The 26,513-nt window shown below is 41.4% G+C and overlaps 1 protein-coding gene across 1 annotated transcript in view; it reads left to right on the top strand.

Moving 5' to 3' along the window:
• The window catches only part of LOC129098045 (caskin-2-like), a 44,273-nt gene that overhangs the window by 12,886 nt on the left and 4,874 nt on the right, over nucleotides 1–26,513 (top strand). Inside the window, 19 exon segments of the mRNA XM_054606992.1 lie at nucleotides 2,119–2,170; nucleotides 9,257–9,354; nucleotides 11,537–11,682; nucleotides 13,697–13,792; nucleotides 17,314–17,444; nucleotides 18,590–18,698; nucleotides 18,974–19,082; nucleotides 20,282–20,376; nucleotides 21,403–21,520; nucleotides 22,298–22,360; nucleotides 22,363–22,413; nucleotides 22,416–22,466; nucleotides 22,698–22,772; nucleotides 23,963–24,090; nucleotides 24,441–24,504; nucleotides 25,035–25,132; nucleotides 25,726–25,836; nucleotides 25,922–26,023; nucleotides 26,125–26,263. Coding sequence (XP_054462967.1) covers nucleotides 2,119–2,170; nucleotides 9,257–9,354; nucleotides 11,537–11,682; nucleotides 13,697–13,792; nucleotides 17,314–17,444; nucleotides 18,590–18,698; nucleotides 18,974–19,082; nucleotides 20,282–20,376; nucleotides 21,403–21,520; nucleotides 22,298–22,360; nucleotides 22,363–22,413; nucleotides 22,416–22,466; nucleotides 22,698–22,772; nucleotides 23,963–24,090; nucleotides 24,441–24,504; nucleotides 25,035–25,132; nucleotides 25,726–25,836; nucleotides 25,922–26,023; nucleotides 26,125–26,263 — 1,836 coding nt within the window.

Here is a 26,513-nt window from a genome sequence, read left to right as displayed (position 1 = left end):
CGGTTAGGAGTCACGGTGTCACGGTTAGGAGTCATGGATAGGAGTCACGGTTAGGAGTCACGGATAGGAGTCACGGTGTCACGGTTAGGAGTCACGGTGTCACGGTTAGGAGTCACGGATAGGAGTCACGGTTAGGAGTCACGGTTAGGAGTCACGGTTAGGAGTCACGGATAGGAGTCACGGTTAGGAGTCACGGTTAGGAGTCACGGTTACGGTTAGGAGTCACGGTTAGGAGTCACGGTTAGGAGTCACGGTTCGGTGAGAGATCAGTACAGTGGGAAAGTTTTGGATGGAACTCTCTCATGTGAACTTTGGTTCTGTGTTTCATGCGTCAGTCTTCATATTGTGTGTTCTGCGTTCAACAGACCGAGACGGTTACCGTCTCAGAACCGTTAGAACCGTTACAGAACCGTTACAGAACCGTTACAGAACCGTTAGAACCGTTACAGATCCGTTACAGAACCGTTAGAACCGTTACAGATCCGTTACAGAACCGTTACAGAACCGTTAGAACCGTTACAGAACTTCTAACGGCGTTTCCTTTGTCCTGCTGCTGTGATGCTTCTCTGGAGCTTCTTATGTGAAGACCTCGTTAGAAACCAGTTCATGTGCGACGTGTTTTTCCAGCTGACAGTTGAACGCCGACCACAGAAACCAGTCCCCTGCAGAAGCCTGACAGTAACTGGGTTAGTGATGGTTGCACAGAACGCTGATTGTTCGCTGAATGCAGCTCTCTGACTTCAGAGTCAGTGACCGTGACGCTATAATGACCTGCTGATTAGAGGAACACGGAGAGAACCAGTACGAGAGCCTGAATACCAGTACAGTCCTGTGACTGGGAGAGTAGCAGTCAGCGGCTAACGAAGTGTCCTCTCTGCAGGAAACATCCACATATCACTGGATTCACTGGTGTCCTGTCAGTGAAACCAGTGGAAGGAGAAAGCCACTCACATGAACATAGAAAAGTTATGAATCAGCTGTTTTAATGATGTTTTAAATCTATAAAAACAGCTTCATTCAGACACATAATTCATTTTTAACATGTGAAATAGTTTCTCACAGAGAATCCTGATGAACTGGATGATGAATTAGTTTCATTGTTGAATGTAAAGATTAATTAAAGAGGTTTAAACTGATGATTTAATCTGATATTCTAACAAACTCACCTTCTAGTTCAGTTGTTTCTTTGACGTTTTAAATCTAGATCCGTCAAACTCTTTCTGAATAATTGTGATTATAATATTTAAGGATAAAGCTCGTGTTAGGAAGTTAAATATCATAATTCATCTCTAATATCTATTTCATATTAATGTGAAAACATCTCCTTTAAACTACTGGATTTATTCAAGTTTATTACCAACACTACATTTTACAGATTACAGTGAACACATCATGATAACGTTATAATTTACCTTCAATCAATACTCATTTTCACTGAACAGAGCCTGAACGCATCATAATGTAACTGAACTGAACCTCCGGCCGTTAGACGTTAGCGGTGCTGCTAACGTTACTAGCTCTCCTCCTGTTAGCCGTTAGCGGTGCTGCTAACGTTACTAGCTCTCCTCCTGTTAGCGGTGCTGCTAACGTTACTAGCTCTCCTCCTGTTAGCCGTTAGCGGTGCTGCTAACGTTACTAGCTCTCCTGTTGGTTTAAACACAGGTTGGTTGTTTACGATGTAACATCATCAGAGATCAGAGACTAGAAAAGCATAAATGAAGTCCTGATCTCATATTTACTGAATATTGGAGGATAAAACGTCAGTAAAACTTTATTGACACTGTGCTGGTTAACGTTAAACTGTGGAGTAAATCTGGGGGGATCAGTACGGCTCATGGATCGATAACGGTCCGTTACTCAACTAGTTTAATGTATTACAAAGAAACAAAGGTTGAATAAACTATTTGATTTGGCTGCAAAATATTTACTCTAATGTAGATTTTTAAGACCTCCTGTTTCTAAAGCATCTAAAAACTGATTGTCCTTCTTTGTAAAATCTTCAGACATGTAAATAATGTTTTTATCAGACGGTCATGTGATCGTGCAGGTTTTGAGGACTGTGTGTTCAGCATCATGGCGGTCGGATGTTAATCACCTGTGTTGTTTTGTGTTTTTCAGAGCTGCTGGGCTCCACCAAGAGACTGAACGTGAACTACCAGGACTCAGACGGGTGAGTGAGGACATCCCATAATGTTTCACCTTTAGAGAGCCGGTCTCTTTGTGTCGGGTGTCAGAGCGTTGCCTCTCCTCTGGGTTCGAACCCCCGACTCTCTGCTGCCGTCTGAACGCTGAACCCCCGTGGAGCTTGTTAGAACTGAAGCAGACAGTTTGGTCCCTCCTCATCAATATTTCTCTCTGTTTAAAACTTTTTATTTTCCTCCTGCTGTTTCCTCCCGACGGCTCCGAGGTTTCATCAGCTACTCGCTCCGTTCCTCACATATTTAGATTTACAGCAAAGTTTCTTCTAAATCGACTGCAGTGACGTTCAGTTCAAACTGAAATATCTCAACAAATATCACGTCGACTGTCGTCAAATTCAGTTCAGACTAAAGAACCAAATGTAGATCAATCCGCTGCTGAAATAGTCCCCAACAAAGTCACTACTTCCTCCTGTTTGTTTGATAAAAACTACAGTGAAATACTGATAAAACTTTATATTTGTGTTTTTAGAGAGTGACATCGTCAGTTAGAACCAATGAGACGCAGACAGGAAGTCACAATCTTTAAGGTGTTTTAATGGGATTAGTGGACAATAAGAATATATTAAATAACAGCTGTTTATAACAAAAAGCCTCACAGGAACATTCCAGAACAAAATACAGTAAAAGTTATATACATATATATATATATATCTACAGCGGGTAAAATAAGTATTGAACACGTCACCATTTTTCTCAGTAAATATATTTCTAAAGGTGCTATTGACATGAAATGTTCACCAGATGTCGGTAACAACCCAAGTAATCCATACATACAAAGAAAACCAAACAAATAAGTTCAGAAATTAAGTTATGTGTAATAAAATGGAATGACACAGGGAAAAAGTATTGAACACATGAAGAAAGGGAGGTGCAAAAAGGCATGGAAAGCCAAGACACCAGCTGAAATCTATCAGTAATTAGAAAGCAATCCTGCCCCTTGTCAGTGCAAATGAATATCAGCTGGTTCAGTCCCAACTGATGGCCTATAAAAAGGTGTCTCATTACCAAGGTGTCACACAAGAAATATCTCATGATGGGTAAAAGCAAAGAGCTCTCTCAAGACCTTCACAACCTTATTGTTGCAAAACATACTGATGGCATTGGTTCCAGAAGGATTTCTAAACTTCTGAATGTTCCAGTGAGCACTGTTGGGGCCATAATCCGGAAGTGGAAAGAACATCATTTCACCATAAACCGGCCACGACCAGGTGCTCCTCGCAAGATTTCTGACAGAGGAGTGAAAATAATTATCAGAAGAGTTGTCCAAGAGCCAAGGACCACTAGTGGAGAGCTTCAGAAAGACCTGGAATCAGCAGGTACAATTGTTTCAAAGAAAACAATAAGTAATGCATCAACCGCCGTGGCCTGTATGCACGCTCACCACGCAAGACTCCATTGCTGAAGAAAAAGCATGTTGAAGCTCGTTTAAAGTTTGCTGCACAACATTTAGACAAGCCTGTGAAATACTGGGAGAATATAGTCTGGTCAGATGAGACCAACATGGAACTCTTTGGAGGCCATAATACACACCATGTTTGGAGGTCAAATGGCACTGCACATCACCCCAAAAACACCAGACCAACAGTGAAGTTTGGAGGTGGAACATCATGGTGTGGGGCTGTTTTTCAGCATACGGCACTGGCAAACTTCATATAATTGAAGGAAGGATGAATGGAAAAATGTACCGAGACATTCTTGATAAAAATCTGCTGCCATCTAGCAGGATGATGAAGATGAAACGAGGGTGGACATTTCAGCAAGACAATGATCCCAAACACACAGCCAAGGAAACTCTCCATTGGTTTCAGAGAAAGAAAATAAAGCTGCTAGAATGGCCCAGCCAATCACCTGACCTGAATCCAATAGAAACTCTATGGAAAGAACTAAAGATCAGAGGCGTCTTGAAGCTGTCATTACCAACAAAGGCTTCTGTACCAAGTATTAAATACATTTCAGTAAGCGTGTTCAATACTTTTTCCCTGTGTCATTCCATTTGATTACACATAACTTAATTTCTGAACTTATTTGTTTGGTTTTCTTTGTATGGATGGATTACTTGGATTGTTACCGACATCTGGTGAAAATATCATGTCAATAGCACCTTTAGAAATATATTTACTGAGAAAAATGGTGACATGTTCAATACTTATTTTACCCGCTGTAGATATATGATGTATTTCAGGTTGAGTTCAGCTCATCAGTCTGATTTAAAGTCCTTCCTGCTGAAAAGCTCTTCAGCTTTAAGTCAACACTGAGCCGAGAGTCTGAGAGCGCCGTAAAACTCCATCGGTCCCGAGACGTCGTCAAGTGTTGGAGTCCTTTGTTTCTGCTCCTCGGGGGGGTCAGAGGGCAGGTCAGAGGGGTCAGGGGTCAGGGGTCAGTGTTTACAGAGAGCCTGGATGAGTTAATGCAGCGCTGACAGCTGAGGAACGAGTTCATAGAGCCGGAGGGATCAGAAGGACTCACACAGGTCCATTAGTACTTTAATATACTATATTTATATATTTATATACTGCGTGAAGTGAAGTCAGAGCTTCATTTGTTAAAGCTGCATTCTCTCTCCTGTCCAGCAGGGGGCGACTCCTCTGGTTGTATAGAAGTCTATGAGAAAATGACTCTACTTCTCTCTTGATTTATTCCCTCAGTAAACATTGTAAACATGAGTTTATGGTCTCAATCTCTAGTTTCAAGTCTTCTTCAATACAGCATGATGTTCATTTAGTAAATGATGCTCCATTTAGAGTCAAACAGACCATAAAGCAGGGGATGCTTTAGGGCGGGGCTACACACTGATTGACAGGTCGACACCAGAGACGTATACGACGTCTCTACGTCACTCCTCCTCAGTCCATATATGGTCACTTCCTGTTCACTGGTTGCAAAGAAACCAAGATGGAGACGGTGAAAGTCTTGTTCTTATCTTTGGTTTGATTGGCTCTTTGTTCTCTCGTCTCAGGTCTCTAAATTGTCTTTTAGATGTTTTATAACGGTGCTTCCTGTCTGTTGTGTTGCTTCCTTTCCCCCAGTGCATTCTGGGTGCAAACACCTCGCTAGATGTTTAAAAATCAAACCAGTACAGAGTGTTTCTCCCTCTGATGAATCACTTTGTTTGTTCTTTGTTAAACCCACTGAATAAATCCTGAATGAGAAGCTGCTCTTTTTTCTATCCTGACATTGTGACACAGGAGTTTGTAGTGACGTGTGTGTGTGTGTGTGTGTGTGTGTGTGTGTGTGTGTGTGTGTGTGTGTGTGTGTGTGTGTGTGTGTGTGTGTGTGTGTGTGTGTGTTACCTAAACACAACATCCATGAGACACCAACTTCCCACAAGTTCAGTGTTGGCTCAACACGTCGGATCATGTTGGTACTCGGTCAGCAGACAGGAAGCTCCGTTCTCACGGCTCATTTAGGACCAAACCCAGTTTACATTGTTTGTCTGTCAGCAGCATTACAGAAAAAAACACCAGTTATGTTCATGAAACTTGAGCCCTGAGAGAACCTCCACCTTTAGAAACACTCTGAAGAGTTCTTGTTCCGTCATTAAACAGAGGAGAAGCTTTCAGGGAGTGTTTTTGGATTAAAGGTGCGTTCAAAGACTCGTACGTGAGGACGAGGAGCCGACGATGAGCTGCACCCAGAGACATTAAAGTGACTCATCCATTAAAAACGCCCATAAACTAATAAGTTAATCACAAAAGCTCTCAGATATTAACTCATTCAGTACTTGAATTATACTTTTAAATGAATTAGCCAACGACATTACACATAAAACGTGGAACAAAAACAATGTGTGCAGTAGTTTGAATAATAAATAATAAATAAAATATAAATCTGACACATATTCAGTGTTTTATAACTGTGACTGTGTGCTGCAGATCTGCATCCATATGCAGATTAAAAAGAAAAGTCATTAAAATAACAAACTTCTGCAGCAAACTTTGTCTGAGTGTAAATGTATTCGTCTCTGGAGGAGTTTGGCGTCTCGTCAAGCTTTTCGTTGACGGAGAGAGCAACAAATAAAACAGAAGAAGAAGAAGAAGAGAGAACAAAGCTGGCATCCCCCACCCCCTCCTCAGGTGTATCAGCACACCTGGTCTCACTGCTGCTGCGATGTGATTGGTGCAGAGACAGGAAGTGTTTGATTGGATGGACATGGGACCTTTATACATGAGTGTTATTACTGAGGTTATTAGTCTTATGGAGGCTCCTCGTCTGCGTCGCTGAGAGACAAATTAGTGTTTTTAATGTCGGTCGGCTCAGCGTTTCTATGACGACCAGAGCTGGAATGAGTCCCTGTGATGGTGGACGCTCCGGTCTTTAGTCCGTCACTCTTCTGAGGAGAGAAACCAGACGGCCGCTGCTACGGTCAAACTTACTTGTCTAAAATAGAAAATATCTATTTTTTTTCTTCTGATTTTCTTCTGATTTGTCACCTTCCCGTACAACTAAACTGCTCTCTCAGTTACGTTATGAGGGAAACTTATTTTCTACCTGACCAAACAGTCATAGTTTAAAACTGTTTGCAAAAACTTTGTTAACAAACAAAGCTAAAAATGCAACAGAAGAACTTAGTTATATTAAGTGAAAAAACATTATGGTTTGGCGTAAAATGAATATAAAAGTGGGACACGAACATCAGTCTCCTGGTAAAGTTCTGTGTTTTATAACTCTCCTCCAACCAGACCGCCATTTTATTTTACTGATGAAACATTTCAGGTTCCAGTCAAACCACTAAAGAAACTTAAATTGTTACAGTAACATGTTCAAAGCAGGATTTTTCCTTGTAACAGAGTGTTTTCACAGCGAGGCATCAGGATACAGGATCTCCTTCTGTGTGATGTTTTAGTTGTTAAATGTTCTCCATGTGCCGACATGCAGGACGCTCTCATAAAGATCAGCCTGTAAATGTTCTCAGAAACACTATCATCTCGTAAAATAAGAAGCTGAGAAATGAGCCAAACTCTGAGCCTAGAACACGAAAAAATGAAAAACTCATAATAGAAGTCAAAAGTCAGAATAGATAATTTACACTTGAGTGACAGCTGTTTAACATCCGGTCTGTGGAGACTAAATATTATTAATGTTCAATGTCTGGTCACAAAAGTGTGAGGCTGAGAAACACAGATTCAACTGAGTTTTCTTCAGTCTACAGATCTCTTTTTTTCCAGAAGTCAGTCACACAAAAGCATTCAGCTTCATGTTTGTTCAACAAACAATAGTGTAAAACATATTAGAGCTACATTGAGGACAGGTGGATAGGTGTAAGAAAGTCCTTTGTTAGCACTGGGTGATGTGAACAAAAAAGGACATTTTGTTTTCTAGCTTTTGAAGATTTCAATCATTTTGCAGAAAATCTGAAACATAACAGAAACCTGGATTTTGTAGGAAACTACAAGTACTAAGAAGTCCTCGTATTCTTCACTTAAATAAAAGTACCCGTATATCCATAAGTCACAAGTAAAAGTTCTGCATTCAAAGGCATATTTAAGTAGTAGTACAGAAGTATTCTCAGCTTCACAGTACTGTTTATGCAGTAAAATATGAATTAATAATCAATGATTTTACTTTAACTACTTTATTATGTGATATTAGTATGGTTTTGAATGCAGCACTTTTACTTGTAGTGGAGTATTTTAACTGTACTTTTACTGCAGTAAAGGGTCAGAGTACTTCTTCCAGCTGACTTTAGAGCCTCAGACGGCTGAAGGAGTTCTTCTTCTCCTCGTCCTGTCGCTCTCCATCCATTACTCTTGTATCCGCCGCCGGCTCTGTCTGTTACTGTGCCCTCATGAATACCAGCTAATGTTACGCAACAGAGAGAGAGAGAGAGAGGGGAGAGAGAGAGACAGAGAGAGAGAGAGAGCAGCCTCCCTCCTCTTTATTCGTCTCTAATGTCTCTCCTCGGTCCTCCTGTAGCCTGTAGCTCTGTTTCCTGTCTGAGCTCCTCTGTGGGGGAGGACGCTCACATGAGACCTTAAGGAGTTTATTATAAAGTAGAGCCAGGAAACTAGATTCCTCCTCTGAGGACGAGTCCCTGAATGCGTCTCCTTCTCTGATGTTTCAGATAAAATGTCTGTAAATAGTGAAACATGTTTCCTGAAGCCCAAACTGTCTAAAGCCTAAAGATATTCAATTTACAGCAATGTAAAATATGAAACATCTGTATGTATGAGACACAAACATCTGTAGTCCCTGTATGTGTCTCCTTGAGACTCTGATGTTTCATCTGATAAAATGTCTGTAAATATGAAACATGTAAGACATAAACATCTGTAAGATCTAAAGCCTAAAGATATTCAATTTACAGCAATGTAAAATATGAAACATCTGTATGTGTGAGACATAAACATCTGTATGTGTGAGACATAAACATCTGTATGTGTGAGACATAAACATCTGTATGTGTGTGACGTAAACATCTGTATGTGTGTGTGACATAAATATCTGTATGTGTGACTTAAACATCTGTATGTGTGAGACGTAAACATCTGTATGTGTGACTTAAACATCTGTATGTCTGTCACAAACATCTGTATGTGTGTGACATAAACATCTGTATGTGTGTGACATAAACATCTGTATGTGTGAGACACAAACATCTGTATCTAATAAGAGACCCTGAGCGTCTGATGAACACACTTAAAGGGTTGACAGTGAACACACCCTCTAACCTGGTGAAGACTCTGAGGAGGAGCAGGTAGAGGTTTACCTGTCCATGCAGGTCCTGGTCTGACTCACAGGATCACAGTCATTACACAGCGATTCCAGACTCACCTGAGATCTTCATCATCATCATCATCATCATCATGGTTCTCACTCACTCAGCCGTCACAGTGGAGCTTCTTTATATCTTGAATAAGTTTCTAAAAAACTAAACCAGGAAACAGCGTCCGTCCTCCTCCTTCCTCATGTTCTTCATAGAACGAGTCCTTTTATTTCATTTTAACCCAGAAACTAGAGTTCCAGTAGAAACTCATCTGAATGGCAATTAATAATAAATCGATTAGACGATAATAATAATAATAATACTTCAATAACTTGTATCTGTGATCCCTCAGGTTCTCGGCGCTGCACCATGCTGCCCTCACAGGAACCACAGAGCTCATGTCTGCACTGCTGGAGGCTCAGGCCACCGTGGACGTCAAGGACAGCAACGGTAACACACACACACACACACACACACACACACACACACACACACACACACACACACACACACACACACACACACAGTGCCGGTCCAGATGGTCACTCTGTCAGTCAGTAGAGTCATGAGCTCTTCCAGTGAAGCGACCGACAGACAGAACAGACCACACGTTGGCCCTCGACCAATCAAAGCTCACCGTCTGTGATGATGGATGTGATGTCATCAGACAAGAGGTTTACAACCAAATGTATCTCAAACTTTAAACTACATTTCAAGAAAGTCTTCCGCTAGAGTTATGTGATTAATAGGAGAAGAAGAAGAAGAAGAAGAAGAAGAAGAAGAAGAAGAAGAAGAAGAAGAAGAAGAAGAAATAATAGAAATAGAAGAAGAAGAAGCTCTGGAACTAAACACTGTCTCTAATTCTTTTTCAACACTAGACCTTCTAGCGCCCCGGGTCGTCCTCTTTGTTGAGTCGTGACGTCAGAGACTTTTAGTCCGGAGCTTCATCGGAGGTTCAAGGCGCTGCTCTGAAGGAAACATCACACAACAACAACAAAGACGTTTATTATGAGTTTAGAGATGATGAGCTACAAGATAATAAGGTTCATTATACATAAAACATGACGACTCAATTAAATACAGTTATAGAACGTTGCACAACTTTACATAAATATTACGATATTTAAATTTAAAATAAAGAAATAGCTAGAATATTTATATCTACAAGGAAGATAAACATTTAACACATAAGGTTTGTTGTCAGGAGATAAAATGAGCATGTTGCTGGTTTCATCATCTTCCTCATGACGTCCAGACAGAAAGGCCCGAATGTCTATGACGCGTTCAGTGACCAAAGGAGAACAGAGCTCTACTGTAAACATTGAAACAGGATGAAAGAATGTTTGTGGAGTGTCAAAAAAAGGGGAATTTTCTTACTAAAAACTTAAGCTTAAACTAAGAAAGAATGAGTGTTTGTTTTCACACAAAATATTGAACAATTTCACAACCTCAGTTCATGGCCTCCTGTATAATCAGTTAAAATGTTAAATAGGCCGCATATTATTTTAAAAGACCAAAAACCTCCAGAAGTTTATGTTCAGTTTATTTAAACAGTTCACTGACAGCAGATTTCATTTCCTGCCCACTGTCCTGTCCCATGAGTCACATGACCTGTGAGTGTGTGTGTGTGTGTGTGTGTGTGTGTGTGTGTGTGTGTGTGTGTGTGTGTGTGTGTGTGTGTGTGTGTGTGTGTGTGTGTGTGTGTGTGTGTGTGTGTGTGTGTAGACGGCGACATAGTCAGCTGGTTCAGAACATGACAGCAGATTAACAGTTGATTTGTGATGCGTTCACTGCAGCTCGTTTACATCTGCGTCATTTAAGAGTCATCCTCTGGTTCTGAAAAGTGAAATCAAAGCTTCATGTGTTAAAGCTGCATTCTCTCTGCTGTCCAGCAGGGGGCGACTCCTCTGGTTGTATAGAAGTCTATGAGAAAATGACTCTACTTCTCTCTTGATTTATTCCCTCAGTAAACATTGTAAACATGAGTTTATGGTCTCAATCTCTAGTTTCAAGTCTTCTTCAATACAGCATGATGTTCATTTAGTAAATGATGCTCCATTTAGAGTCAAACAGACCATAAAGCAGGGGATGCTTTAGGGCGGGGCTACACACTGATTGACAGGTCGACACCACGGAGTTGTCTCCGTGTTTTTTGTCTTACAACTTTAACCCTTTCACAGTTTGTTTTCACTTCATCGAAGTTAATTGTAACATTTTGGTCACCTAGAAATATCTTAATCAGAATTCGGTAGCTCCGCCCTCTGGTGTCACTTCTGGTTACAAACAAAACTTAAATTGCGACAAACAGAAACTAAGATGGCGACAGACAAAAACTACGATGGCCACACTTATCTGAAAGCTTTAGTTACTTTACAGATTCAGCCGAGGTGTCCTTGAGCGAGACACCTAACCCCCAGCTGCTCCCCGGGCGCTTCTTAGCAGCCCACTGCTCCTCCGGGATGGTCAAATGCAGAGAATTCTATAATATATATTCATCTGCATAGTGACGTACTTTACTTAACCTGAGTAGTACTGGTATTTTTACTTTGATTGATAGAAGTTTACCCAGAAGAAGTATCGTAGTCAGTGAACACGTTAAATAAAGTTTTTTATGTGTTTTTTTTGGTTGCAGGAATGCGTCCGCTGCATTACGCGGCCTGGCAGGGTAAAGCTGAGTCGGTGTTGATGCTGCTTCGCTCTGGAGCCTCAGTGAACGGAGTCTCTCTGGACGGACACATCCCTCTGCACCTGGCAGCCCAGTACGGACACTATGAAGTGGTGAGTGGATCAATACGTCTACTGGATCAGTACGTTACCGTCAGGTGAGACACCTGTCCGCTCAGTGTCTCCATCTGTTGGACATCAGACCACTCTCTGTTTCCTGAAACCTGTTGGGATCAGTGTTTCAGGTATTTTGTCCACCACATGTCCAGTAATACGGTCTGGGTCTCCAGCAGCGTGGTGTCATGTCGGCTCTTTTATCTGGTTTCTCCAGAATCCGACCCGGTGGCTCCGATGACGAGCTTTAAGAATAACTTTATAGAAACAGACGATCTTCTCTCTGATGGTCTGGTTTACTGATGGAGGTCTATAGAGGATCAGGACTAAACTGAGACTGGATCAGGACCAGATAGAAGTAACTTTAAAGTAAAGATCTTCTTTCCCCTCTGACAAACAGAATCTTAGATTGTTGGTGATTGTGTTTCAGATCAGAGTGTAGCAGGAGGGACGGAGCTGGATGTGATTGGATTAGTGGTGATGATGAGGTGGATTAAGTAGGATGAAGTGGTGGTGGTGGGGGGGTAGATTTGGGGAGATCAGGTTTTTTGGTGGGGGTGTGATTAGTGACCCTCTTTGTGTCTCAGCAGAACAGATGTGAGGAGATGTTTTGACTGATGAAATGAGTATGAATTGGATTTTGTTAATCCTGAGGTCAGACTCTGTTAGCGTTCAGACCAGGATCAGGATGGATGTAGGTGATGTAGTACAACCCCCCCCCCCCCCCCCCCCACACACACACACACACACACACACACACACACACACCCGACCACACCCCCACTGAGGAACACTTTAACACATTTTAACCAAAAACATTCTTTACTCAAACATCAGGACTGTAAACACGTCAAAATATCTTGTTTTTTGTCTGTTTGAATTTAAATCATTTCAGGACGAACCCATTAACCCCGATATTAACTTTAGTATTTGGTTAACAACAAATATATTTTCATAACAATAAACACATATACATTCAGTAAATAACATGTTTATATTTATGTAACTTCTCTTTTGGAATCTGTCTGCTTTGATTGTTAAAGAAACCTTATTATTTTATATTATATATTCTCACCTTCTTTCTGTCTAAAGAGTACTTTTACTTTTGATACTTTGAGTACATTTAGCTGATAGTACTTTTACTTGTGTAGGATTTTGAATGCAGTAAGTATTGTGTTATTGCTGCTTTTACATGAAACAAACACAGATGCTGTATTTTAATGGTTCCAGCTGATTGTTGTTGTCAGAAATGTTTTTCTCCCAGCATGCATCAGTCTGCTTTCATTGTTTGAGACGAGACTCACGGTATAAATTTAAACACAGCTCCAGCTAATCCAGCGTTCTGCCTTAAATCTGTCCCTTGAGAGCATCCAGATTCCTGTCGTCCCTGTAATCCTGCAGGGCTGTGAGAATAACATCAGTGAGTCACCGATAACCTCGTCTGATTGGCTGAGAGCCGGTGAAACTTTATCCACGTTGCATCATCGACATAACACGAAACCCTCAGAGAGCCGAGACGCTGCCGAGCTCTGCAGGTGTTTCCTTCTTTGTTAGAGGGTCACACAGGGTCGGGCTAGCAGTTTCCCCCCACTCTCATTCCCTATGCTAAGCTAAGCTAACCCTGTCATGAGTCCAGCTGTACTGAAGGCACAACTGAATATCTCACCCACCAAATATATTTTGTATCATATTTGTTTTGATGTCTTCTTTCATTATTATCCTTGTTTTATTTCATATTATCTATTTTATTATTAAATCTCAGTTTCACCATCACACACACACACACACACACACACACACACACACACACACACACACACACACACACACACGTAAAAATAGTCCTCCCATGAACACACACATCGATTCCCCTCATAGTCTGGTGTTTCCTTCTTTTGACATGTTTGTTCTAATGTTTTTTTTGTTGAGTATTATGTTGACGTTTTATGTCGCTTTCATTCATAGATTAATGTTGTGTGACTGTTTCTTTGTTTCTTTGTTTCTTTGTTCTCAGTCTGAGATGTTGCTGCAGCATCAGTCCAACCCCTGTCTGGTCAACAAGGCCAAGAAGACTCCTCTGGACCTGGCCTGTGAGTTCGGGAGAGTCCAGGTGAGCAAGGTTTTATGTTCTGGTTTCATTGGTCGGGACTCACTTACCTTTTTGATAAAAGTCAGCTACCTTGTGAGGACTTACATGCTTTGTGAGGACTCACCTACCTTGTAGGGACTCACCTTGTGGCAACTCGCCTCACTTGTGGGGTCTCACCTTCCTTGTGGGGACTCACCTACCTTGTGGGGACTCACCTACCTTGTGGGGACTCACCTCACTTGTGGGGACTCACCTACCTTGTGGGGACTCACCTCCCTTGTGGGGACTCACCTCCCTTGTGGGGACTCACCTCACTTGTGGGGACTCACCTACCTTGTGGGGACTCACCTCACTTGTGGGGACTCACCTCCCTTGTGGGGACTCACCTACCTTGTGGGGACTCACCTACCTTGTGGGGACTCACCTCCCTTGTGGGGACTCACCTCCCTTGTGAGGACTCACCTCACTTGTGGGGACTCACCTCCCTTGTGGGGACTCACCTCCCTTGTGGGGACTCACCTACCTTGTGAGGACTCACCTCACTTGTGAGGACTCTTGGGGACTCACCTACCTTGTGGGGACTCACCTACCTTGTGGGGACTCACCTCCCTTGTGGGGACTCACCTCCCTTGTGAGGACTCACCTCACTTGTGGGGACTCACCTCACTTGTGGGGACTCACCTCCCTTGTGGGGACTCACCTACCTTGTGGGGACTCACCTCACTTGTGGGGACTCACCTCCCTTGTGAGGACTCACCTCACTTGTGGGGACTCACCTACCTTGTGGGGACTCACCTCACTTGTGGGACTCACCTCCCTTGTGGGGGGACTCACCACCTGGGGACTCACCTACCTTATGGGGACTCACCTCCCTTGTGGGACTCACCTCCCTTGTGGGGACTCACCTCACTTGTGGGACTCACCTCACTTGTGAGGACTCACCTCCCTTGTGGGGACTCACCTCCCTTGTGGGGACTCACCTCACCTTGTGAGGACTCACCTCACTTGTGAGGACTCACCTACCTTGAGAGGACCCACCTCTTGTGACGGGACTCAACCCTTATTGGGACTCATCAGGTCCCCACATTGTAAATCATTGAGTCTCAGTATTCAGAGGTGGTTTAAGGTTCTAATCAGGGTTGGTGTCTTCAGGGACTGAGTGGAAGTCAAAACAACGTCCTGCTAAGTGAAACTAGTCACAGCTGGACAAACACACTCACACACACACTCACACACAGAGGTTTGATTGCGTTGCCACGGTTACTTTTCTTTCCCCTGTCAGTAAACATCACTGTTATCTTTGTGTTGTCTTTGGCTCTTTGTCCTTTTCTGTCTCCATGTTGATCTAAACCTAAACTGTGGATTTGTGGCAACAGCTAAACAAACAAATCATTCCTACATAGTGACACACACACACACACACACATACAGATGGATTATTAACATACTCAGTAATAATCCATCCAGATGTTTTATTATTTATTGCTGGAAAGTCCAAAGTAGAGCTGTCATGATGAATTATTTTGATGATTCACCTTAATCTTTTGCATTAGAATCTTTTATAGCAGAGTTGCATCACCAGCTTCACCAACCTTTACTTGCCAAAAAATGTATAGCAACATTTCTGCAACATAAAATGTTAGAATGGAAAGCTAAATAATAGATATAATCATCATTTCCTGGTGAATTTAAATATTGTTTTGGTTTATAAAATAGTGAAAAATGTCCAATATCAGAAAATGGAAATACTCAAGTAAAGTACAGATACCCTGAATTAGTGCAGTATTTGATGTAAATGTACTCTCAGTTCTTCGTCGTTTTTTGTTTTGAGTTGTTTGTTAAAAGAGACATGAAAGTGAAGTTTGATCCGCAAACAGCTGATTCAAACTTCACCCAGATATCTATAGAGTGTGTGTGTGTGTGTGTGTGTGTGTGTGTGTGTGTGTGTGTGTGTGTGTGTGTGTGTGTGTGTGTGTGTGTGTGTGTGTGTGTGTGTGTGTGTGTGTGTTCAGGCCTCAGCTGTCTCTCAGCTGCTGTGTTTCCATTCAGCTCTCCTCCTGGTTTAACTTCTTGCAACTCTTGATTCAAACACACAAAACTTTATTCTACATTTTTTATCAACAATCACAAAAGTTTTTTTTCATTTTTGATATCTCTATTGGACGGATCAGATCAGAGTCTTTCCTTAAGTTTTATTTTGAAACTAGTAAGTAGAGACTAAGAACGTATGTTTGAGAGATAAAAGGACTCGATTGTGTTCATGTTGTAACATTTACAAGTTATTGATGACTCAAACATATCTGTCAGTGTGATGACAGATATGTTTGATGACTCAAACATATCTGTTAGTGTGATGACAGATATGTTTGAGTCATCAATAACTTCTACATGATCATCTTAAAACACCAGAACAATAACAACTTAACTAAAACTTTATTAGTTTGTCCAAATCTTCAAGGAATATTTCATCCAGAAACAAAGAAACTAAATAAAGAGTTGTTTTGGTTGTCAGTCTACTAAGATTTTTTCACTCGATTTGTTGATTTTTTATTATTTGGTATGTTGAATAACTTGTTTCTAATGCTGTGTTCACAACAAACTCGTAAGTGAATTTTTCGGAGACAAGATTACATACAAAGTCAATACAAATACGCAAAATATTTGTGTATTCACGCAAGTTGAAATATTACAACTCGAGCTAGAAATTCTTATGACTTTGTGTCATTAAAGCCAATCAGTGTTGAGATTCTCCTCCTGTCATCACTGACTCACTGATTGAATCAGAAATGGAGGAAATAAGTATTGTACCTGTCTGTGTTCACCCAGATCTCTATGATACCTCATATTAGTACAGAGACCAAACTATGAGTATAAATATATGTGTATAAACCATGTGGTACAAACAAGAACAACGCTGATGTATTTATGTCTATATGATGTTATTTTGAGTGTTGATGGAGCAGCTAAAATGTTAGCTTAGCCTAGCATCGATCGAACCAAACTTCATTCAGAAAACAAGCGTTTTAAAAGTTGTTTGTTATTGTCTTGTAGAGAGAACTCACAAAACAGGAATTCAGACTTTTTACAAACTGGCATCATGATGTAGTTATTTCGGCATCTTTTTTATCCGTTATTTGCAATTAAACCACTAAAGATCAGCAGGTCCCCTTAGTGTCTGCTGGTCCCCTTAGTGTCTGCTGGTCCCCTTAGCGTCTGCTGGTCCCCTTAGTGTCTGCTGGTCCCCTTAGCGTCTGCTGGTCCCCTTAGCGTCTGCTGGTCCCCTTAGTGTCTGCTGGTCCCCCTGCTGGTCCCCTGTCTGCTGGTCCCCCTTAGTGTCTGCTGGTCCCCTTAGTGTCTGCTGGTCCCCTTAGTGTCTGCTGGTCCCCTTGTCTGCTGGTCTGCTGGTCCCCTTAGTGTCTGCTGGTCCCCTTAGTGTTAGTGTCTGCTGGTCCCCTTAGCGTCTGCTGGTCCCCTTAGTGTCTGCTGGTCCCCTTAGCGTCCTCGTCACAGTCCTCATCATGTCTTCTTGCCCCCCCCCTCAGGTGGCCCAGCTGTTGCTAAGCAGCAACATGGTGGTGGCGTTGCTGGAGGGAGAGAGGAAGGAGCAGACGGACTCGGCCTTCACCACGCCGCTTCACCTCGCCGCCCGCAACGGACACAAAGACATCATAAGGTACGAAAAACTTTATTCATACGAGACGGGTTAACGACAGAGACGGTCACCTTCAAGACTCACATGAGGGTCTGAGGGTCTGGATCATAGGGGGTCAACTCAGACCCAGACCCAGAGCTTACACTGGAGCCAGTGGAGTCAGGTGATGAAGATGAAGATGAAGATGATGCTGATGCTGAGGGCTGCTGTGGTTTGTGGTTGTTCAGCAGAGAGCTGTCTCCTCTTCATCTTCGTCTTCATTCTCTGAAATACAACACAGCAGCTCTGTGACCCAGATTTACAGTGTGTGTGTGTGTGTGTGTGTGTGTGTGTGTGTGTGTGTGTGTGTGTGTGTGTGTGTGTGTGTGTGTGTGTGTGTGTGTGTGTGTGTGTGTGTGTGTGTGTGTGTGTGTGTGTGTGTAATAGAGAGACGTACAAAAGAGAACAGAACTGCTTCACTGAATAAATCAGACTTCAAGACTTCTTTCAGAAATGAAATACATAAATATATTTAATTTGAGATTAAAGGATATAACATGTAATAATATAGTATATTAAAATAATATAATATAAAAGAATATAATACATGATAATATATTAATATAATGTATAATAATTCAATAATTTAAATAATATAACTATAAAATAATATAAATTAATAATCTAATATGATATAAAATAATATAATGTGAAATAATGTAGTTAATAAAATAAAATGCAATAATGTAATATTTAATAATTAATAATGTAGTTTATAAAATATATAAAATTAACATAATATTGAATAATATAGTATATAAAAACATAATAATATGTTAAAGCATATATAATAATATGGCATATGGTAATATATTAATATAATATATGATAATATAAAATATAATAATATAATAATATAATATATATTAATATAATAATATAATAAAATATATATTCATATAATATATAATAATATAATATATAATAATATAATACATGACTTCGTCAGTGGCAGAACGTTGCCTTTTTCTCATTTATTCCAAAAACGACTTCAGGACCCAGGTTCATGATTAAGGTCCAGGACCCAGATTCAGGACCCAGATTCAGGACCCAGATTCAGGACCAGATTCAGGACTCAGATTCAGGACTCAGATTCAGGACTCAGGTGTTTCTCTGTTCTGTTCCAGTCTGCTGCTGGCTGCCGGCATCGACATCAACAAGACCACCAAGTCTGGAACAGCTCTGCATGAAGCGTCTCTGTACGGGAAGACGGAGGTGGTCCGCCTGCTGCTGGACGTGAGTTGACCTGAGAATGTTCTGAGTGATGTCACAGGTCACCTGTCGGCCAGGTCGACCACGACGACGGTCACAGATCAGATCCACGGTTTATAGAAAGCAGCGATCTGCTTTAAAACACACATTTCTAGAAGTGGTGTGTTTAGATTCTTCTTCAGCTGTAACCAAACCTCAGAGGAAAAACTACAGATTTAAGGTCTGGTTGTTTGTTTGTGACCTACAACGGCCCGGAGACGTCTCTTTGTCCTCCATGTTGTCTCTTCATGTCTCTGCAGGCCGGAGTGGACGTGAACATCAGAAACACCTACAACCAGACGGCGCTGGACATCGTCAACCAGTTCACCACGTCACACGCCAGCAGGGACATCAAGCAGCTGCTCAGAGGTCCAAAGAACTCTTCTTCTTCTTCTTCTTCTTCTTCTTCTTCTTCTTCTTCTTCTTCTTCTTCTTCTTCTTCTTCTTCTTCTTCGCCTTCTTCTTTGTCTTCTTCTACGTCTTCTTCTTCTTTTTTCTTCTTCTTCTACTCTTTTGTTCATGACATGTTTACTCTTCTTCTGTTGTAGCTCTACCTCCTCTCTCTTTCTGTCTCTGTCCACCAGACTTCATTTAAAGAATCAGCTGTTTTTAAACTTTCACTTACGTAACTTTCAACTCTTATCAGTCGACTCACAGCTTCAAAGACTAGACTGCTCCACGTGTGTGTGTGTGTGTGTGTGTGTGTGTGTGTGTGTGTGTGTGTGTGTGTGTGTGTGTGTGTGTGTGTGTGTGTGTGTGTGTGTGTGTGTGTGTGTGTGTGTGTGTTGTTTTTCTGCTCTGTAATCCTGCAGTCTTTTGAAGTTCCTGTGGGAAACACTGAGGGAATAATGAGCCGTTGGTGTTTATTCAGACATGGAGAGTTTCTTCTTCTTCTTCTTCAACGCTCGAGTTAACGAGTTTCTATTTTCAACACCATCTGCATCTTATTTTGAAAACTAGCTCTGCCTTCCTGCATGTTTAGTTTCTCTTGTTTTATTATTTTATGGCTTCAATTCCAGATTGTTTAAATTTTTGATTCATCTGTTGATTGTTTTTCTCTCAACGGCGGAATTTTTTAATTCATTTTATTCTATTTAATCTACAAAAGAAGCCATCTGAATGACAGACACAAAATATTCTGTTTAAGTAAAAACAATTAATATATAATAGAATATAATATATTGATTTTAAGAACCTAATTTAATGTAGAATTTTGGAGAACGTGTGATTATGTTCTTGATTCTTGCAACAACTAAATTGAAATAAAAAATAAAAGCATTCTATGTAAAAAAGAATATATATAGTAATAATTAGAATAAGGTTTGGTTTTGCTAAACGTTTGGACTCTGGACTCTCAAAGTTCTGGTTCTGGTCCTGGTCTGGTTCTGGTCTGGTTCTGGTCTGGTTCTGGTCTGGTTCTTCTGGTTCTGGTCTGTTCTGGTTCTGGTTCTGGTTCTGGTTCTGGTTCTTCTGGTTCTGGTCTGGTTCTGGTCCTGTTCTGGTTCTGGTCTGGGTCTGGTTCTGGTCTGGTTCTGGTTCTGGTCTGACTGTGGTTGTTTCCTGCACAGATGCAACGGGGGTTCTGCAGGTCAGAGCTCTGAAGGACTTCTGGAACCTCCACGATCCGACGGCCCTGAACATCCGGGCCGGAGACGTCATCACGGTGAGGCGTTCACTGACTCCGTACTTTATGAAGACGTTATTAAAGAATAAAATAATATTAAACATCATTCAGATTAAGATGAGGGAGAAAGTTAAAGTCCTTTAAATCACACAGAAACTAATTCATTTGCAAAAATAAGTAAAGATTCACTCAAGTGATTTCAGTCTAATAATAATAATTTGCTGAATTTTCAAAATAATTTGCTGGATTTTCAAAATAAATTTCAGAATTTTCAAAATAAGTTTCAGAATTTTCAAAATAAGTTTTTTTTCATTAATTTCACATAAATCAGAAGTTTATACATTCAGTCTGTTAAAAGTGTTAACTTAACTTTAGAAATAAAAGCCCAGTCACTGAGCTGCTCTCTGTCGGCTGTTTGTACCTTTAATGTGGAAATCAGTGAACTTATATTCAAATTTAAAACTTTCTACATGTTTTTATTAATTTCACATAAACCATCACCTTTAATGTGGAAACAGTGAACACACACACACACACACACACACACACACACACACACACACACACACACACACACACACACACACACACACACACATTGTAGATGGATGATTCATCAGAGATCAGTCAGAGTTTCCTGCCTCACCTTAAAAATCATTCCAGTCTTGATGAATCTGTGATTGATCATTTCTGTAATTTGCCGATCGATATCTGATCACTAAGAGTGATGAAGATGATTCTCTGTGGCTTCATGTTAGAACTCGTACACTGATTATATTGATGCTGTAAACTGGAGATTATCCATATATATATATATTTATGTTATACAGCACCATGTTATAAAACATGTTGTTTTAGTGTTTAATCTGTTCCGATTTAATTTATTTTTAATTTTATTTATTTTATTTAATTTTATTTATTTTATTTATTTTATTTATTTTATTTATTTTATTTATTTTATTTATTTTATTTATTTTGTGAGCTACTTTTGTGAAGAGGAGCTGATTTGTCCTTTAATCACAGCAGGCTGCAGCGCCCCCTACTGACCCGTCTCCTCCCCTGCAGGTGTTGGAGCAGCACGTGGACGGACGCTGGAAGGGCCACATCCACGACACCCAGAGGGGGACGGACCGCGTCGGCTTCTTCCCTCCGTCCATCGTGGAGGTCATCAGCAGACGGAACGGTCAGTCACTCACAGAGGACGTCTGTCCGTCTGTCCGTCTCTCTGCTCGGGTTCTTCCTGAAGCAACAAGCTTTAAAACAAACAAATCTGTAGTTTCATCAGGGATTCACTGTAGTTTTTATCAAACAAACAGGAAGAAATAGAGATTTTGTTAGGGACTATTTTCAGCGGCGGATTAATCCACATTTGATGCTCTAGTGAGAATAAACTAAAGTGTGTTTTACTGGTGACGAAGGAACAACAGCAAGACTCATTGATTTGGTTTCACATATTTTACTTTTCATTTTCAGATATTTATTCTACGTATTACACTTTATTATTTTGGGATATTTTCACCTTTTTTCCCTGGATGTTTTTCACAATTTTTTTTAATAGATTTTCAGACATTTTTCTCACACTAGTTTACTTGGGAAAAATATTGGAAAAATATCTGAGAAATATTGCTTAAAAATTTGAAAAATGGCCAAGAAATGTGTTTGTTTACTTCCACATATATATATTTATCTATATTTATATATATAAGACCTATAATCACCTCATTTATGATGAGACGTAGATTAAAATCCACATTTTCCGTTAGAAACTAATCCTCCTGCTTCCAGAACCATCCCACGCCTCCTCCTCCTCCTCCTCCTCCTCCTCCTCCTCCTCCTCCTCCTCCTCCTGCTTCCATCCATTCATACCACATAATGACTGACCTCCACCTGTAACCATCAGCTTGATAACCCCCTCCTCCTCCTCCCACCCCTCCTCCTCACCCCCTCTTCCTCCCTGTAGGGGGCGCCCTCTCCCGACACGCCTCCCTGCCCTCCCATCGGCAGCAGCAGCCGTCCAGACCCCCCTCTCCTCCAGCCTCAGCTCCGCCCCTCACACCGATGACTCCTACACCCTCTACGCCCCCCCACCCACGTGGTACTGCCGCTGGCCAACGGCCTCAACACCACAGGTACACACACACACTCAGGTGATCAGGTGATTGATCAGGTGATTGATCAGGTGATTGATCAGGTGCTTGATCAGTGATCTTCACAGGTGTGTTTCTAACCCTGATTTCAGCAGGAGGTATCATCACTAATCTGAAGAACATAGATTCTAAACCAAAGACCCCGTAGAAGTCTTTTCTATCTAATCCCCCCCCCTCACAGAACGAGTCCTTCAGAGTCTTTGTGTCTGATAGGTTTGTCTCCCAGCCGCCTGTCTGAGTCCGGGTGTCCCTTCGAGGACATCTGGGTCCTCAGGGACTCGAGTCATGGTAAGAGTCCCCCCCCCCCCTCCGAAACAACAGCTCCCCCTAACGACAGCTCCCCCCTCGGCTGCTCTGAAGCTGCCTCGCTGCCCCGCTCAACGCTCTGCATCCGGACCCGACACCCCGAGACCCCCAGACCGCTATACGGGACGCCTTATGACGCTTCACTTTATCTCGTTTTTTTATTTCACTTTATCTCGTTTTTTATTTCACTTTATCTCATTTTTTATTTCACTTTATCTCGTTTTTTTCACTTTATCTCGTTTTTTTTTCACTTTATCTCGTTTTTTTCACTTTATCTCATTTCATATTTCTTCATGACACTTCTCATGATGTCACGTCCTCTCGGTGTGTCGGGTCCAAACACTGAATGATTCACTGCTTCGGGCTGAACTTGCAGTCAGAGCGTCCTTTAACATCATCATTTATCATCCCCGCTCTGGGACTACTAAAGGATTATCTTATTTTATCTCATCTTATCTTTATCAGTGATCTCTGTTGTTGTCCTCCCTGCAGCCACAGGGGGCGCCACTGAGAGTTCAGTCAGAGGAGCTTCAGAGAGTTTAACTGAGGATCCTCTTGGATGCTGGAGGGAAGAAGAAAAGCTGTTTCATGTCGTTGCGCCTCACAGAAATAATTCCTTTCATCTCATTTCATTAACACCAAGTTTATTAATCTGTTTTACATAAATAGACTGAAGGGGGTTTAGCTGTGTTTGGCTATAAACTTTATTTTTTTGTGTTTTAAAAAGTGAGATCGTGGTGATTGTTTTAAATTCTACCATCCAGGACGTCATGGAAATGTAGCCCCCTTAACCCACTATCATACTATATTATCCTTACGTTCACATGAGACTGATGGTGCCACATGGCCGCTGTGTATTCATATATATATATATATATATATATATATATATATTTATATATATTGTGTCCTTAAAGCTCCATGCTGCTGTAGACAGGCTCTTTAATGGACTGCTGCTCCACAGCTCAGCTTTTAGACCACAAACCTGCATCCTGCCCGTCGGCCCGTCGCCTCCTGCAAAGCCTGATGAAGAGCATCTGCTGCTTCCTACACCCCCCCCCACACACACACACACACACACACACACACACACACACACACACACACACACACACACACACACACACTCTCCTCTGGACCTCATGTCTCTGCTGTTTGTTGTTGTTCTGCAGCTGGAGACAGGAACAGCGTCGGCAGCGTCGGCAGCACCCGGAGTGCCGGCAGCGGTCAGAGCACGGAGAGCACCAGCACGCCCAACGGCCTGCAGCCCAACGCCGGTCACCATGACAACGCCAGCCAGGTACACCGGTGACATCACACTGGCCCACCTGCTGGTCTTTGATTTTATTAAATGTTTATAATCGTCTCAAAAGAACTTTATGAATTCTTTGGATCAAAGATGTCAGCGGTGAAACATTCAACCTTCAACATTTGATGATCAGATGAAACAATAATATTCCTGTTTTAGTGTTTTATAGGATTATACCTTTAAAGTGTAAACATTGTGTTTTCCTGAGTTCTCGTCATCTTCTAGATGTTAGCAACTTGAACTTAAAAACACTTCTTTATTACACTTCTAATACATGATAAACGGCTTGTTTCTGCTTTATGATTAATGTTTTGTGTTTTATGTTTTTTGTTTATGTGCAGCCGGCGCCCTCTGCTGGTGATTCTGGACACTCAGACTGCAGCAAACAGTCCGATCATCCTGCAGGTACTTCTCTCTTTAACGCTCCTTTAAATCAGGTGTAGTTTTACACAATGTAAAGAAAGTACTGTGTGTACTACAGTCTACTTTTATTGATTTATTTTTGCTGTTACTGTGGACTTTATTTATTTTTCTTGGAGAATACTTTTCTATAATTATGTTTTTCCTTTATACACGTTTCATCCCGACTTTGACGTAAGCAGAACAATGTGGTTCCAAAATACTTAATAAGACTTAAATCAACTGAAAGAAGACCTTTACCACATTCTTATTTAAATGTGACTCATTTCTTTATGCATAAGAAGATCCTCAACATCACATTTAAGATCACGATGAAGCACAATGCACCAGATTAATAACCCAGATATGAATTTTACTGTCTGTTTGAGTTTTCTGTGTTGTATTCACATCATAAACTGCTTTTCTTGGAGGGTTTAAGGAGAGAAAAGCAGAATTTCTTCTGTGGGGAACATTTACAATCAGAAGTTTTATTATTAAGAAGTTGACCTGCTGAGTTCCGGTGTGATGTTCTTCAGGTGGAACTCCTCGCAGACACACGGTGACGGTGCAGAGACCTGCAGAGCAGAGCTTCTCTCAGCAGTTTGTTCGTCCTCAGCAGCTGCTGGAGGGGAAGGTAAAGAAACTGTCTTTTGTTTTATTAATTATTCACTTACAAAAAAGTATTTCACCAATGGAAACATGGTGATTTCATTAAACTGGGGTGTCTACGAAGAAGAAAAGGGAAAATATTTTTGATAGTGGTGCATCATGATCTTTGTGGTGTTCCCTTTTACCTAAAGGTTAGAAAACCTACAATAACCAGAATGCAATGGGCTTGTTGGGTCCAGACGGAAAATGACTCTACTTCTCTCTTGATTTATTCCCTCAGTAAACATTGTAAACATGAGTTTATGGTCTCAATCTCTAGTTTCAAGTCTTCTTCAATACAGCATGATGTTCATTTAGTAAATGATGCTCCATTTAGAGTCAAACAGACCATAAAGCAGGGGATGCTTTAGGGCGGGGCTACACACTGATTGACAGGTCGACACCAGAGACGTATACGGCGTCTCTACGTCACTCCTCCTCAGACCATATATGGTCACTTCCTGTATGTAGCCAAAACGCCGAACCCAAGGCTTCAAAACTTCAACAAACCAACGAGAGACGTCACCATGACTACGTCAGCTTCTCATAAACAGTCTGTGTTGGTTCTTTGTGTTCCAGGATGCAGAGGCCATCTATCAGTGGCTCAGTGAGTTCCAGCTGGAGCAGTACATCGGGAACTTCATCAGTGCTGGTTACGACGTTCCAACCATCAGCAGGATGACTCCTGAGGTGAATGAAGACACCAAGTGTTAAAGTCAAGCTGGCTCTGGTTCTTTGTGTTTATCTGATGTCTTTCATCTGCTCGTGTTTTCAGGACCTGACTGCCATCGGAGTGACCAAACCAGGACACCGCAAGAAGATCTCCATCGAGATCAACAACCTGAACATCCCAGAGTGGCTGCCCGAGTACATCCCAGTAAGACTCCCAACACTTTACTGGTAGCATCCTCTGACTTCCAGTCGTTGTGGTTCAGATTGATCTGATTGATCTGATTGATCCGTTCTTCCTCCTCACAGTCTGACCTGGGCGAGTGGCTCAGCGCCATCGGCCTCCCTCAGTACCACAAGAAGCTCTCAGAGAACGGCTACGACTCCATCAGCATCGTCAAGGACCTCACATGGGAGGATCTGCAGGAGATCGGCATCATCAAGCTCGGTGAGAACTCCTTTTATTCTGCTGATCATTGATGATCAACATCTGCAGATACAGATCCTTTCATTGGTTAGTTTTATTACAGCAGCTGGTCTACACGGATCTTTTTAAACAACCGTCCCTCACATGTTCTAAATGTTTAACTTTTACTTCATAACAGTCATCTTTAGTTGTTTTCATTAAAACAAACAATTCATATGATTAGAAAATAAAAGATGATATTTTTATGGATAACGCTACGAGCTCTCCTCCT

This window comes from Anoplopoma fimbria, chromosome 11 (assembly GCF_027596085.1).
Source record: "Anoplopoma fimbria isolate UVic2021 breed Golden Eagle Sablefish chromosome 11, Afim_UVic_2022, whole genome shotgun sequence".
NCBI lineage: Eukaryota > Metazoa > Chordata > Actinopteri > Perciformes > Anoplopomatidae > Anoplopoma > Anoplopoma fimbria.
This window is presented reverse-complemented; position numbering and strand designations above follow the sequence as displayed.